Source organism: Theobroma cacao, chromosome 4 (assembly GCF_053813885.1).
Source record: "Theobroma cacao isolate CCN51 chromosome 4, ASM5381388v1, whole genome shotgun sequence".
Taxonomy (NCBI): domain Eukaryota; kingdom Viridiplantae; phylum Streptophyta; class Magnoliopsida; order Malvales; family Malvaceae; genus Theobroma; species Theobroma cacao.
Window position 1 is genome coordinate 37,256,309 of NC_142642.1, and position 15,520 is coordinate 37,271,828.

General features: G+C 36.3%; 2 protein-coding genes and 1 long non-coding RNA gene across 3 annotated transcripts; 1 reads left to right on the forward strand and 2 right to left on the reverse strand.

The window, feature by feature from the left end:
* Window positions 1–4,265: 4,265 nt before the first annotated feature.
* LOC148763366 (uncharacterized) lies at window positions 4,266–6,117 on the reverse strand. Its single transcript, XR_016025716.1, has 2 exons — window positions 5,980–6,117; window positions 4,266–5,661 (listed from the first exon to the last, which is right to left on the reverse strand). It is a non-coding gene; the product is annotated as an uncharacterized LOC148763366 (long non-coding RNA).
* LOC18603036 (protein NETWORKED 1A) lies at window positions 5,115–11,761 on the forward strand. The gene is made up of 3 exons (XM_088805178.1): window positions 5,115–5,250; window positions 5,846–10,107; window positions 10,354–11,761. The coding sequence occupies exons 1-3, from the start codon at window positions 5,148–5,150 to the stop codon at window positions 11,512–11,514; spliced, it is 5,526 nt and encodes a 1,841-aa protein (XP_088661304.1). The 5' UTR covers window positions 5,115–5,147; the 3' UTR covers window positions 11,515–11,761.
* An 803-nt stretch (window positions 11,762–12,564) lies between these two features.
* Window positions 12,565–14,867, reverse strand: LOC18603037 (small ribosomal subunit protein eS1). Its single transcript, XM_007034773.3, has 7 exons — window positions 14,734–14,867; window positions 14,583–14,630; window positions 14,370–14,475; window positions 13,680–13,820; window positions 13,394–13,579; window positions 13,014–13,214; window positions 12,565–12,876 (listed from the first exon to the last, which is right to left on the reverse strand). The coding sequence occupies exons 1-7, from the start codon at window positions 14,742–14,744 to the stop codon at window positions 12,781–12,783; spliced, it is 789 nt and encodes a 262-aa protein (XP_007034835.1). The 5' UTR covers window positions 14,745–14,867; the 3' UTR covers window positions 12,565–12,780.
* Window positions 14,868–15,520: the final 653 nt, after the last annotated feature.

Sequence of the window (15,520 nt, forward strand, 5' to 3'; positions counted from 1 at the left end):
TGCCTTCAAAGCATGGCCAGGCAGGCTTTGGTAGCGAGTAAGCATCAATAGTGCTTTAAAAAGGATAGGAGTGACATTCAAGTTGACCTGTATACAAACTTTGTCTAAGTAAAGTTTTAGTTGTATTCTTCTCCTTTGGCATCACATAAATTTGGGTTCAATTCAAATCTTCATATTTTTTGAAGAATTTTGGCACTACTTTTTCTTTACATCGGCATCTATTTTTGGACTTGAGCCAAATCCTGGCAAAACCATCACGCTTTCAATGACCTGTAAAGTTAGATGGGGTGTGGGAAATACAATTAGAAAGGTGGAGAAACTGGAGTGAGACAGAACCATTTATGCCATAACCTGATTTTGGGGCCCAACAATTCCATGGGATCAAAAACCGACCATTCTTCGTTGATCCTACAGATAGTTTTCAATTCTTCTTCCAAGAATATTCTCATACCCTTTTTTCCTCTCTCACTGTCTCTCAACTTATTGGTACCAATAACACATATGGTAAAAAGTTATTAGTTTGAAAAAAAAAATTTCAATTATTTTTTGATCAAATTAGTGATTGGCCCATAACAAATTTAATCAGAAGGGGACTATGTCCATAACTATAATGTATAGCTAGGGGGTCTTGGTTGCGGTACCTAATGATCTAATCTTAAGGCTACAAAAGCCACCTTCCCCATCAAAACATTTCGGTTTAGTTTGGCATTACTGTTTGGGAAAAGTTTTAGGCTGACAAAAGCACCTCTCCATTTCGTTTACTTTCAAAAGCTGCTTTTAGACAACTTAATGCGATGCCAAACTCAAGTTTTAACAAGGATGGTCTCCTATAAACATTGGTTTTGTCGATGTGCAAAGACTTGCATGGTTTCGTACCCTAAGACACTGCAGACACAGTGAAGAAATGGTGCTACCCCATGTGGCCAGTGGACCCATAATGATCCGTCATCACATGTAGTTTTAGAGTCAAGATCCATCCCTTGTCATCATCCATGTGGGGGATAATTAATCCCACGGCTTTGATGTTTATTAGAATATTCAAAGAATTTCATTGAAAACAGCTGTTTTCCGAAGCTAGAAACAAGACAATGGTGAACTACCCTACTAAAGCAAAAAAAAAAAAAAAAAAAAAAAGAGAAAAAGATTCAAATGGTTTAACCCCAAGAATCATGATTATGGTTCTTAAACTCACTTTCCCTTGTGTAATCATGTTTAGTTTTCCCGGTTGGTAAGTATCATCTATCATCTTAACACCCTTTTTTCCTTCCTTCTTTGTAATGGAAATGATGTACTACCTTTTCTTCTTTTGTATATTAAACAGTTTTATTTTGCCTTCCCACCTTTAGCAAAAGGGAAAGTAAATGAACCATGTGAATAATACATATCTAGTAGTTAAATAGTATTTTAATTTTTCTCAACCAAAAGGCAAAATGTTAGGCAAAGATTAGTGGGTGAGCTACCACCCTTGTTAGGGGCAGTTTTGCCAGTTAAAATGTGGTTGTCCATAAACCCAATTAAAAGCTTGATCATAACTAGAAAATATATAATATAGTTCATCAAATACTAGCAACATAATGTTGAGAGTGAAAGAATAATGATTCTGAATTTGAATAATTCCATAGAAATTTATTAGTCTTGAGATTTGAAGGGGTTAAGTTGAAATTCTATAAAGGAGATTTCTTACAATATGACAAAAGTGGCACCACTCCTAGAGGCCCACCCTTTGAAAGGGAACAGCCTACCTCAATAAAGAAACAAACGTAATCCAAAATCCTAATGCAGATAATGTGTCAATTTTGAAGAAAATGGCCATTAGGTTTGCCATATTGTTTAATATAATTGTACCATCTGTTGGCTTGCTTTGCTTGCTTCAAGTCCATACTATTGCAATAGAACAATTTGTTCACACGTATATATACTTTATGAACTAAGAATTGCATGCTAGCTAACTTCATTTGTTTTTGTTTGATGGGCCAATAACAACTTTATTTAACTTATAAATTTTGGGAACCAAAAAATATATCAAAAGCCATGATTGATCCACTCTTTATAATCCTTTCCCTTTGTCTAGTTCTGAAAATGATCAAAATGTCAGAATTGTTAGAGCTTCTACTATTTAATTTGACTTTTAACCTATGATGGATCAATCTTGAAGAATTTTCTAGTCTTTTCCAATGTCTATCTCTCATAACCGACACCATTTAAGTGTTGTTAGTTGAATTTCTAGTTTTGTTGATAAGCAATAAGTCAACTTGCTTGGGGCTACCAACATTGAAATCTTTACTCCCATAATGGAACTTTGTAATTGTCTTGCTCTAGGGTGGTGCAAGAGCTATAGTGTACTCTTTTTTTAGGTTACACGAAGGGTTTGAATTGCAAATTAAAAGATAATTCGATAATCTTCTTTCATCTTGTCCAAAATTTTTGAAATCGAGTCTTGAAATTTTAACTGTCCAAATGTCTTATAATCGAAAAAAATCTTTAACCCTAATTTAAGAGCATAAGTACTAGCTTAGAATTTTCTTTTGAACAATATATATTTTTGTAGTAAACAATGAACAAGACCTTAAACTCACAATTCATTAGCAATAATAATTTAATTCATTTCATGATTAATTAGTTTCACATTTTAGTCATATATTGGTCTTAAATATGTATGTTGAGTTTTCAAGAAGGCCTAAACACAATTAATTTCATATTAATTTGGTAACAGAAGGAGGAATGGATGTCACCACTAAATTGCTTCTCTCACTCTATCACTTTAGTAAAAATTGTGATTTTCAAAAGGTGACCTTTAATATGCAAATCAGTTCCTCAGTTAGGTTTGTAGGTGATGTGATTTGTGTGAAAGGTTACCAACTGTACCAAATTAATTGTCTATTTGAGATGCATTTAATGGCAATTATGTGTTTGATAAAACAAAAAGAAGAAAAATGAAAAAAAAAAAAAGGAAAAGCAAGAATCCTTTGCTTAAACATACATCATTTTGATATTTTATTTTTACTTTTTTTTGGATATTACAAGACAATTTTTTGTATTTTATACAAATGTATACATAATTTAACTCATAAATATTATCATGGATATAACTCGATGTTAATTATTATAGGTTCACTTTAAAATTTCAAATAATTTCGTAAATTAATAGATTATATGAGAATAACTTCGAACCCTAAATCTTTGAGTACTCACTAATAATTTACTATTATAAATAAGGTTTATAAAAACTTATAACTTCGAGAATTTAATAAAGAAATTTAATCTCATGAGATACTTTATTATAAATTTATGTGTAAAAAGGAATTTGAAAATTTCATGCAATGACAAATAATGAAAATTTTTAAACTTGAATGATTAAGGAGTATAAGACAAAATTAAGACAAAATTCCTTTTTTTTTTGTTAAGGTTAAGATAGGGTTTTCTCTTCCTTTTCAAAAGAAAAAAAATTAACTCTTTGATTAGGAGCATAATTTGTGTACTTGAATCCAGAAAGCAAACTTTTTTGAAACCCAAGAAAGAACATTATTGAGATCTTAAGCAAGGGTAGAGAAGTCATTTAGTTTCCATTTCCATTTCCATTTCAAGTATACTTGCCCATAGCACAGTAAAATTAAACAGAAAAACTTTAGAAAAAGACAGCAAAAAGGATTTGACCATTCCCATAATCTCCCCATTCATAAGTACCATATCTTTAAATTTAACAAAGCAAAGTCCTTCTATCATAAAAAAGAAGGCAAAGTCCAATTCAGTCCCTTCCTTACTTGCAAATTATTTGTACAGGAAATATCATGAATTTTTAGAAAATTCATAAATGTCTGACCTGGTTAACTTTGCTCATTCTTTTTTACTCTCTCTCTCTCTCTCTCTCTATCCTTCTCTCTCTCTCTCTGCCAAATCTAAGAATATAATGCAAAGAACTCATTTGAGAGAGAAAAAGGAGTGTAGAGAGTGTGTGTAGGAAACAGAGGGAACAATGGGTTAACTTTGGAGAAGATGCAGCTGGAGGTTTACTATCACAGCTGCTGATCATCAGAGTCCCTTTTCCCAATTTTCTTTAGGTGTTTTTGGTACGGTTTCTTGATCCTAACTTTTGTTAACGATTTGTTGTTTTGCAGGTTTTTTTTGTTACCCATTTGCTTAAAGTTCATGTTTTTGATATTAAAATACTTCTCTTTTCATCATTTTTGCTGTTTTTGTTGATTAACCATTTGTTTAAAGTTAAAGTTTTTGTTGTAAAGATCGTTTTTTTTTTCTTCTATTTTGCAGTTTTTGTTGATGACCATTTGCTCAAAAAAGTTGATTTTTTGAATGTAGCTTTTGCTTGCTGATCAGATTCCAGTACTAAATTTTGTTTTTTTGGTATGTCTTTGATGTTGCTGTTTGTAAAGACTGTATCTTTTCCCAGTTTTGCCTACTCGTGGTCATGTTGTAGTTTTTCCTCTTTTTCGAGATCAATTTGCTTAAAGATCATGTTCCTTTTAAATAGTAGATTTGTATGATGAACTCATTTGGTAATTGGACCACTGGGTCCAAATAACTTTTTTTCTATCTAACATGATTCCATTCTTGTTGAATCACTTTCACTGCAAGTACAAATGCTTTATGTTATATCCTGCCTTTTGAGAATCTGCATGCACTGTGTTTTTGTTTCTAAATTCCTGGCATTCCAGTTGTTTGATTAATCATGAATAATTTTAGTTGTCGAGTGTTGACATTATTTTTACTAGAGCCTTTTTTGACAAAGTTGAAGATCTGACATCGCCCTTGTCATTTCAGTGGATTAGTGCTTTTTCACTTTGAAGGCTGGATTTCAGTCACAATTGCCAATCATTCGAGTGATCTTGATTGAGCAGGTAATTTGCACTATATACATGATAAGTTTTCAGGCATTTTTTTCAATAGTTCAAAGAAACCAGTGTGAATTTTGTAGTTTTGAATGTACTTAAAAGTCCCTTGACTTGATTATCTGGTTGCACAGGTGCAAGGAGTCAGGCATAAAGACCTCTTGTTTCAGAAAGATATAGGGTAGTAGAGCAGAGTAAATTGTTATTCTGGCCTGGATCCACTACTTGGGTTTTTATCACTGGTATAAGGACCAGGCTTTTGCAAAGTCCAAACCTGTTGCACTGTTGTTCTTTGCTGGAATCATGGCAACTTTGTTACATTCTGAGTCTAGACGCTTATATTCCTGGTGGTGGGACAGTCACAACAGCCCAAAAAATTCAAAATGGCTTCAAGAAAATCTTACAGGTATAAATTTTCTTTCTAAAAAGTGCTCTGTCAGTGTTCTAGAAATATTCTCACTGCAAAAATATTTTGTATGTTAGAAAAGATGTAATCCAGTTCATACTTTTATGTGTCAGATGTTAGTGTGAAACTTAGGTAATATGTTATGTGTGCCAGTGGGAAGTTGCTAAATAATTGAAAGCTTACTGAAGGAAATGTTAAAAGTCACTTGCATCTCTAATTGATTCATTAGGATGGAATATTAGAAACTGTTTTTTTGTTTTTTATATTAGGATAAAAGCTTTTACTGTTTGAATTACTGTTGTGCAGTCTTCAAATATGATAATACCAAGTTGGTACTGATTTTCCAGCAAGTGTGGGATATCACTGTTTTTCTTTTCTCTGCATAACAAACCAGCTAGCACATAGTTGCATCTGAAAAAAAATGGATGATCCAATTAATATCACAATTGTTTTGTGCATGATCTGCATTGCATACCCCTTAGCTCTTAATCTCTGGAGTATAATTAAGATATGGAGTGTCATTTTCTTTTTTCCTTTATGATTTACTATTGTATTTTGGTCCATCTCCTCAACTTGAGCTATTCTGTTTCAACAGATATGGATACTAAAGTCAAAGCAATGATCAAGCTGATTGAAGAAGATGCAGATTCTTTTGCCAGAAGAGCAGAAATGTACTATAAAAAACGGCCAGAGCTCATGAAATTGGTTGAGGAGTTCTATAGAGCTTACCGTGCATTGGCGGAGAGGTATGATCATGCAACCGTGGAGCTTCGCCATGCCCATCGAACCATGGCAGAAGCCTTTCCCAACCAAGTACCTTTTGTACTGGCTGATGATTCACCCTCGGGCTCTTCAGGCCTTGAGGTCGTGCCGCACACCCCAGAAATGCCACACCCGATCCGTGCGTTCTTTGATCCAGATGACTTGCAAAAGGATGCAGTGGGACTGTCTTCAACTTTTCATGCTATAAAAAAGAGTGCTGGAAATTTAGAAGAATCAGACTCTGGAATAAGCAAAAGGGGTTTAAAGCAGTTGAATGAGATATTTGGCTCAGGAATAGTGCCTCCAAATTCCAATATTGCTGAAGGAAGGATGAAGAAGGGGAATGGTGGTGAAGCAGAGGAAAGTGAGCAAGGTGGAGTTTTTCAGTTATCAATTGAGAATCAAAATCTGAAGACCCGGGTTCTTCCCGAGTCTGAGCGTGCAGGTAAAGCTGAAATTGAAGCACAAGCCTTGAAGAAAACACTTGCTGAGATTCAAGCTGAAAAAGAAGCTGTCCTTCTCCAGTACCATCAGAGTTTGAAGAAGTTATCTAGCCTGGAGCGAGAACTTAATGAGGCTCAGAAGGATGCTGGGAATCTTGATGAACGAGCCGGCAAAGCTGAAATTGAAATCAAAGTATTGAAGGAATCATTAACTAAATTGGAAGCTGAGAGAGATGCTGGTCTTCATCAGTACAATCAATGTTTGGAAAGAATATCCTGCATGGAGAATACTATTTCCCAAGCCCAAGAGGATGCCAAGGGGCTTAGTGACAGGGCTTTTAAAGCAGAAATTGAAGCTCGAAATCTTAAGATAGAGCTTTCTAGATTAGAGGCTGAAAAGGAGGCTGGTCTTCTACGATACAAGCAGTGTCTTGATATGATATCTGCATTAGAAAATCAAATCTCACTTGCTGAGGAAAACGCAAAAATGCTTAACATGCAAACTGAGAGAGCTGAAAGTGAAGTTAAAGCACTAAAAGAAGCTCTTGCTAAGCTGAAAGAAGAGAAAGATACTGCAGCTTTCCAGTATGAGCAGTGCTTGAAAACAATAACCAAGATGGAGAGTGAAATTTCTTGTGCCCAAGAGGATGCAAAACGATTAAACAGTGAAATTCTAGTCAATGCTGAAAAATTGAGGAGTGTGGATGAACAGCGTTTTCTGCTGGAGAGGTCAAATCAATCTCTACAGGTAGAGGCAGATAATCTGGTGCAGAAAATAGCAATTAAGGATCAAGAACTTTCAGAGAAGCAAAAGGAGTTGGAAAAACTTCAGACTTCACTGCTGGAAGAACATTTACGCTTTGTGCAAGTTGAAGCCACCCTACAAACTTTGCAAGAGTTGCATTCACAATCTCAAGAGGAGCAGAGAGCTTTGACATTGGAGCTTCAAAATAGGCTTCAAATGTTGAAGGAGTTGGAGATAAGCAACACGCAATTGGAAGAAGACATTCAGCAGGTGCAGGGAGAAAATCAGAGCCTCAATGAATTAAACAGTTCTTCTGCTATTTCAATCCAGAATCTGCAAGACGAAATTTTCAGCTTGAAGGAACTGAAAGAAAGACTTGAATGTGAGGTTGCACTACAAATCGAGCGAAGTAATGTCATCCAGCAAGAAGTTCACAAATTGAAGGAGGAAATTGAGGTCTTGAGTAGTGCATACCAAGCTTTAATTCAGCAGCTGCTGTCTGTGGGTTTGAATCCGGAATGCCTAGAGTCGTCAGTGAAGGAATTGCGAGATGAGAACTCAAAGCTGAAAGAAGAATGTGGCAAGCATAGAGGTGAAACTGAAATTCTTTATGAGAAATTGAGGGACATGGATAGCCTTTTGGAGAAGAATGCTGTTTTGAGAAGTTCACTATCAGAGTTGAATGGGAAATTGGAAGGGTCAAGGGAGCTGGTTCAGGAATTACAAAAGTCCCGTGGATTTCTTCAGGGAGAGAAATCTTCTCTTTTTGCTGAGAAAGCCACTCTTCTTTCTCAGTTACAGATGATGACTGAGAATATGCAGAAGCTCTTGGAGAAAAACACATCGCTGGAAAGCTCCCTTTCTTGTGCGAATATTGAGCTTGAAGGCTTGAGATCAAAGTCAAAGAGCTTAGAAGAATTCTGCCAGTATCTCAAAAATGAGAAATCCAATCTTGTAAATGAAAGAGAGAGCCTGATCTCTAATCTCGTAAATGTCGAAAAGAGGCTATGCATCCTGGAATTCAGATTTGATAAACTGGAGGAAAGATATGCTGACCTGGAGAAGGAGAAAGAATCAACACTCTCTCAAGTGGAAGAACTACGAGATTCCCTTAGTGTGGAACAACAAGAGCGTGCGTGTTATGTGCAATCAAGTGAATCTCGGTTAGCAGATTTAGAAAACCATGTGCATCTACTGCAAGAAGAAAGTAGGTTGAGGAAGAAAGAATTTGAAGAAGAGATGGATAAAGCTGTCAAGGCTCAGGTTGAGATCTTCATCTTACAAAAATTTATAAAAGATCTTGAGGAAAAAAACTTGTCTCTGTTGATTGAATGTCAGAAGCATGTTGAGGCATCCAGATTGTCAGATAAACTAATTAGGGAGTTGGAGAGTGAAAATCTTGAGCAGCAGATAGAGGGTGAATTCCTGTTGGATGAAATTGAAAAACTGAGGTCAGGGATTTATCAAGTTTTCAGGGCTCTTCAGTTTGATCCAGTTAATGGGCATCGAGATGTGATTGAATCAGATCAAATTCCTCTTTCACATATATTGGATAATGTTGAAGACCTAAAGAGTTCACTGTCAAGAAACAATGAGGAGAAGCAGCAGCTGCTAGTTGAGAACTCAGTGCTCTTAACTTTAATTGGACAACTCAAATTAGAGGGCACTGAACTTGAGTCAGAGAGTCGAACCCTTCAGTATGAGTTTGAGATTGTGGGAAAGCAGAATGCCATGCTGCAGAAAAACAAGCAGGAGCTTGTGGAGATGAATCAGCAGTTGATGTTGGAAGGGCGGGAGGGAAAGCTGGAGAAAGAAATATTAAATGCTGAATTGGAGACCCAACATGAAAAGTTGAAGAGCATGCAGGGAGCTTGCCTGCTGTTACAGGAGGAAAATTTCAAGCAGCTTGAAGAAAACAGACTTTTGCTCAAGAAATTTTTGGACCTCAAAGAGGATATGCATATTCTTGAAGACGAAAACAATGTTGCCCTACAAGAAGCAGTAGCCCTTAGTAGTCTTTCTTTGGTTTTAGAGACCTTTGGTGCTGAGAAAGCTAATGAAGTTAAGGCTCTTGCTGAAGATGTAAGTGGTCTCCAAGTGATAAACACTGAACTCAAGGAAAAGGTTGGGAAACTGGAGGAGAAGCTGGACAAGAAGGAAGCTGAAAATTTACATCTGAATGGAACTTTTGAAAAGTTGCACAAGGAGCTATATGCTGTCAAAGATTTAAATGACCAATTAAACTATCAAATTATTATTGGTAATGATTTTCTAAAACAGAAGACCATTGAGCTTTCAGAAGCAGATCAAAAGCTTCAGGCTGCACATAACTTGAATGCAGAGTTGTCCAGGATTCTTGAGGAACTGACGAGGGAATGCGAGGAATCGAAACAGATTAGAGAAAATTTAGAGAAGCAGATTCTCAAACTGTCCAAAGATAGCAAAGAACAGAAAATGGAACTTCAACACCTTCGTGAAGTAAATGAAAATTTGGGGTCTGAAGTTTTTACATTACAGAAGGAAATTGAAGAACAAAAGTTGCATGAGGAATACCTGAGTCTAGAGCTGCAAGAGAGATGCAATGAGTTTGAACTCTGGGAGGCTGAGGCTGCTTCATTTTACTTTGATTTCCAAGTTTCTGCCATCCGCGAAGTTCTACTTGAAAATAAGGTGCATGAGCTTACTGAAGTTTGTGTGACTCTTGAAGAAGAAAGTGCTTTGAAAAGTGCGCAAATAGGACAGATGAAGGAAAAGGTTGAGTTTTTAGAAAGTGAAATTGGAGGTTTGAAGGTCCAGATGTCTGCATATGTTCCTGTCATAGCTTCACTGCGAGACAGTTTAACATCCCTTGAGCATAATGCCCATCTTCAGCCAAAGCTCTGTGTTCCAAGCTATGACAACGACAAGGTAATTTTTCTTTCTATTTTAGGGGATTTTTTTATGATTGAAACAACTTAGCGTCTCAAATCCAAGTTTGGAAGAAGTTTCTAGTGTCCCCTTAATTGGTTCAACATAATGTAGCCAAGTTTGTTGGTCAGAATAGAAGATTTTTGGGCCCAATCCATGATACATGCATGCATATATTCTACCTTTTGCTTGTTGGATTATCAGATTTTACTACTTTTATAACTACTATTTATTGGCTTTCTCCAGGATGTAGAAATGGCTGATGACCTTCATGAAATGAGCTTCGAGAAAGTCAAAGAAGAACAAAGTTCTTTTTTGACAGCTGGTATTTCTGAGTTGCAGGAGATGCACACTAGGCTTAAAGCAGTTGAAAAGGCAGTGGTGGAAGAAATGGACAGGCTTGTAATGCAAGAAAGTAATAGGAACAGCTACTACATAGAAGCTTCAGTGAATGGCATTGAGCCCTCGTATCAAGAAAAGAACATAAAGAAGAAAGATATGCAACCTAGTGATGAGCTTGCTGAAAACCTCAAGTCAAAGAAGATGAAACCAGAAATTTCTGAATTAAGGAATGGGATATTGTTGAAAGACATTCCCCTGGATCAAGTCTCAGATTGTTCATTATATGGAAGGAGCAAGAAAGAGAATGGCACAGCTGATGATCAAATGCTTGAGCTGTGGGAGTCTGCTGAGCATGAATGTGGTGTTGATTCAACAATGAGTGACATGCAAAAACGGGCAATTGTACCAGGGGAGATCATTGCTTGTCATCCATTCAATGGTGTAGAGCAGAAAAATGATGATCTTTCTTTGGGAACACAGGTTGAGAAGGAGCTGAGCATTGATAAGCTAGAGATATCTACAAGCATTAGAGAGCCAAAGAAAGGAGTGAAAAGCAGAAAGGTCTTAGAGAGGCTTGCTTCTGATGCTCAGAAATTGATGACTCTTCAAACTACTGTAAAAGAGCTCAAAAAGAGAATGGAAATCAAAAAGAGGAAGAAGGCGTATGATCTAGAATATGGTCAAGTGAAAGAGCAATTGCAAGAGGTGGAGGACGCAATCACAGAGTTGGTGAATGTTAATAGTCAATTAACTAAAGATGTTGAAGAGAGTCCTTCATCTTCAGGTGGGACAAACTCAGCTGAGTTGGAAGAAGCTGGAAATAGCTGCTGGAAAAAAGTGCGAGACCAGGCACAAAGAGGGTCTGAAAAGATTGGAAAATTGCAGTTTGAGGTGCAGAGCATCGAGTATGTTTTGCTGAAACTGGAAGATGAAAGGAAGAGCAATGGGAAAAACAGAACAGGTATTCTCTTGAGGGACTTCATCTACAGTGGTGGAAGACGTACTGGAAGACGGAAGAAGGCTTGTTTTTGTGGATGTGCAAGACCTTCTGCTAAAGGAGACTGAGGCTAGCATTCAGACAAAAGAAAACCTGTCGTTCCTTGTTAGCCACAAATTCCCTTGGAATTTTCCTGGTTTTATGCTTAAGATCTGTTAGAGCAGACTGTTACTTCTAGCTTTTAGAGCATTGTAAGGGTTACGCCTGATCTAATCAATTAATAAGCTGCCTCCAGCATTTTTATTTTGTAATTTCGGGTAGCAGTGTCAAAGAACTTACTTATATATCCAATTGCAGTTAGCCTGGTCAATTAAATTGAAACACGAAACATGCAGTTCAACTGCTCAAGGCTCATATTCTCAACTCCATTTTGTTTTTAGATTTTATAAGCAGCCTGTTTGATCTTACAGACTCAGGCCATAGAAATACAAATCATTTGGGTGTTATTTAAGCAGAGCTGGTGTCTGAGGAACGAGGGTGAAACTAATGACGCTGCACTATACTGCAAATGACCATGATCATGCTTTGTACGAGAGGTAGTGAGTAGCTCTTCTAATACTTTCAAAGCCATTTTAAAACCACCGATTGTCTTGTTGAAAATGATTTAATTGTCGGCCTAACTTCCACCCAGATACTTTTGTAGTTGGTTTAATAAATAAAATCTAATGCTAGCTTTAAATCGCAAGTAACTTCCAAAAGAATCAAAACTCCATTTTCCATCTCAGATGGCATCTTCTAGTTCAAAACCTCCATCACTCCTCATAGCCTGGCTGGTCTTAGAAATCCAAACCTACGAGGCACGCATACGATTATAATCAGAAAGACCCAATCCTTGCACGTTGGATGGTGATCAGAATTATAACCTTCACGACTTCACCCTAGCATACCTTCCGTGCACCACAACTTAATGTTTCATATAAAACCAACAAATTATCAAGTTTTAACTTATAGTACTAACAAAGACATAATTAAAGATAACGCAAGCCAGATCTTCGGACCTTTAAGCAAAGGGGGGCGGGGGAAATCGATGATAGTACTTGAAATGATTTCCCCACCATTAAAATATTCAATGTTCCTGATGGCTGTTCATGTAGCAATAAAAGCTTACAATAGGGTCATTTTAGATAAATGGCATATGACATTAATTGTATAGATGCTAGATACCAAAAACATGTCCAATGAGTAACAGAATGTCTACTCAATTACGTTGCAAAATCATATCCTTAACATCAAAACCATGGAGAACTCTACTCAAGTTTTCAACAAAAAGAAAATGATCAACAAAACTCTTAGAAGCTGAAAAAACAAAAACAAGACATTCAAGGATTTTTCATTCAAGCTCCTACGACCTCTGTAGTAGCCTCAGCCATTGTCTCATCAGCAGGCCTCTCTAATTTCACACCAACATCTTCGCCGTAATCACCATGAACCTATATGAGGAAAATAAAAAAATTAGGCGCAATTGAAAATTTGCCTTTGAATATCTTATTCATGGGATACTTTCCAAGCAAAGGTTGATAGTAAACGGGGAAAAATAAAAGCAGAGAGGAGGATATAAGAAACATGCCTCCATCAACTTTCCAAGATCGAACTTGGGAGCCTTCAAAATTTTGACTTTACGAATGAACACATTCTGCAAAGGATAGATGCTAGATGTTGCCTTTTCAATTTCCTTTCCAATCATCTCGGGGATGAACTTTTGAACTAATTCCTTCAAATCACAGGATGTTGCCTGGGCAGTCATTATCTCTCTCATCTTCCGGCGTATCTGAATAACAAAAGCAACTTCACTCAGTTATCATGGGATTCACCATATCATCCAATTACAGGAAAAGCACACAGAATAAATGATCAGGGAAGTTACAATATGTATCAAGGTATGTGAGTCAAGAAAATTCACTCACAAGTCACAAGTACTAAACATTTTGCAGAATATCGGGGTGGTACCTGTCTAATCTGGCTGGATTGTGCATAGCAAGTCCTTTTAACTTGGTTTGGGCGTCTCTTAGTGAATCCAATGCAGAACATTCTCAAAGTGTAATTGTCCGTTGTCTTCACATCAACATGAGCTTCAATCAGAGTTTGCCATTTACGCACCAAAGACCTGAGTTTGTCAGTTGTAAAATCCATTCCCTGGATATTTAAAAAGGAGAATAAACCAATTTTGTTAATTTATTACTAGAAACAACACTTTATTAATAAAAATAAATAAAGATTTCCAAATTTATCATACCCAGAAGTTGGTCAAAACATTTCTTCCTTGAACATCTTCAGCTCTCAACCGAATCTTTCTGTAAGCGTGATCCTCATCACCACCTTGAAGATCGGCCAGTGAAATCTCAAACACACGGTGTTTGAGTCCTTCTGAAGCAATCTGTCATCATATAACCAAGTTCAAACAATTTATCTGTATACATAGAAATCTGTACCGTATCTTTACTAAATGTAGCAAGCAGGTCTAAGCTCCCTCCTCTAAAGAAGTCTCCATCTTTTAAAAGTGAGGACAATATACTGAGTACTGGACACATGATCTTTAAACTGTATTAAGAACTAAGTATTCAGTTGCCAATTTGCTTCATAATATAATAACATGTCAAGCTTTTAAAAGTTTAGTAGATGAAACAAAATAAAAGATTCAGCATTTGAGCCAACAAAAGGATCATTGGGATCAAACAAAACAACCTACAAAATAAAACATGGCAGAGCTAAAAAATGCAATTCCCAATTTCATAGTGAGCAAAACAGCAGAAAACAAGAATAATCAAAATAACACTACACTTACTTATCTCGTTTCTATAAAACCTAAAAACCGTAATGAAAAAAGAATCTCTATGAAACCCAGTTTCACCTCAGCCTCAAAATATCAAAAAATCATACATACAATAAAAAGAAGCATTTTTAAAACGGTAATAAAAAAACAAACCTTGGTACCCTGAGTACGGGTAACAAGAGTCTTCCCCACATTTCTGGTAGTGAAAACTGATGGAGCTTTGATATCATACCAATCCTTCTTAGCAAATGGATCAGCTCTATAAGAAAAACCCCAACAAATAACATCAGCATTAAACGAACAGATCCATTTACAAAATACCCAAAATGAGATTCAAGCTTAAATCAATGAAAAAAAAATACTCACGCCTTCTTCTTTCCTCCCTTCTTTCCCTTGGAAATCCTCTTGTTCTTCCTATATTACAAATCAAAGAAAAAACCCAAAAGCAGATCAGACCTAAGAAAGGAAGCTAAACCCACTTCATGAATAAGATAGAGGAAGAGATAAAATGACGTACCCGACGGCCATGGTTGGAGCTGTGCTGGTTAGCAACAAAGAGCAGACGGCTGCTGGAGAGCAAAACCTTTTCCTCTTGGTATGGGAGAGACTTCAAAACCCTATTTTTATCGTTTGGTTTATAAAGCTCTTCGGCGGTTCGTTTTTTGCCTTATTGGGCTCTCTAGAGTTGTACTTTGAGGGTGTTTTGGGTCTTTTCTGGTGAATCTGAGTTGGGTTTTAGCCAATATGTAGGCCCAATTAATTGGGCTTTACAATTTGTTCTTGGAGAATTGGACTAAGTTCGATACTTGAGCCCACTAACCAAGCCATGTTCAGTTATTCTTGTCAGGCGCTCAGGGTGGTGAGCCCTATTTTCATCCCTTTTTTTTGTGAATTTTCATATTTATCTTGAAGAAGAATATACGTTTAAAATCTTAATTTTTATTTACAAAAGTTAATTAGAATAAGATCATATTTCATGGAGCCCATTTGATTTTTCCTTTTTTCCAAAAATAGAGCTTGCTTGCACCCGAGCATTTAGCTTATTAGTTGGTGTGTATCCCTCTGCATAATGAGTAGGGCTCAAATCCCCCCCTCTCAAAATTATAAAAAAAAAAAAAAACTTGCCTAGCTAAGAGCACAAATTCTTTTTACAAAATTTTTATTTTTCCAAACTCTACTCTATAATTATTAATGAAACAAAAAAAAAAAGTTGAAGAGTTCAAAAATAAACATAATATCTAAAAAATTTCTAAATTATTATAAAAATTTAAATAAATTTTTAATTTTTTATTATATTCAATCAA

What these genes read in the sequence shown, in the direction of transcription:
- LOC18603037 (XM_007034773.3), bottom strand. An exon ending in CCCGTACTCAGGGTACCAAG is followed by an intron (nt 13,821 to 14,369) that starts GTTTGTTTTTTT and finishes ATATGATGACAG; the next exon opens with ATTGCTTCAGAAGGACTCAA. An exon ending in ATCTTGGAAAGTTGATGGAG is followed by an intron (nt 12,877 to 13,013) that starts GCATGTTTCTTA and finishes TTCCTCATATAG; the next exon opens with GTTCATGGTGATTACGGCGA.
- LOC18603036 (XM_088805178.1), top strand. Translation starts at nt 5,148, where the DNA reads ATGGCAACTTTGTTACATTCTGAGTCTAGACGCTTATATTCCTGGTGG. An exon ending in GCTTCAAGAAAATCTTACAG is followed by an intron (nt 5,251 to 5,845) that starts GTATAAATTTTC and finishes CTGTTTCAACAG; the next exon opens with ATATGGATACTAAAGTCAAA. An exon ending in CAAGCTATGACAACGACAAG is followed by an intron (nt 10,108 to 10,353) that starts GTAATTTTTCTT and finishes GGCTTTCTCCAG; the next exon opens with GATGTAGAAATGGCTGATGA.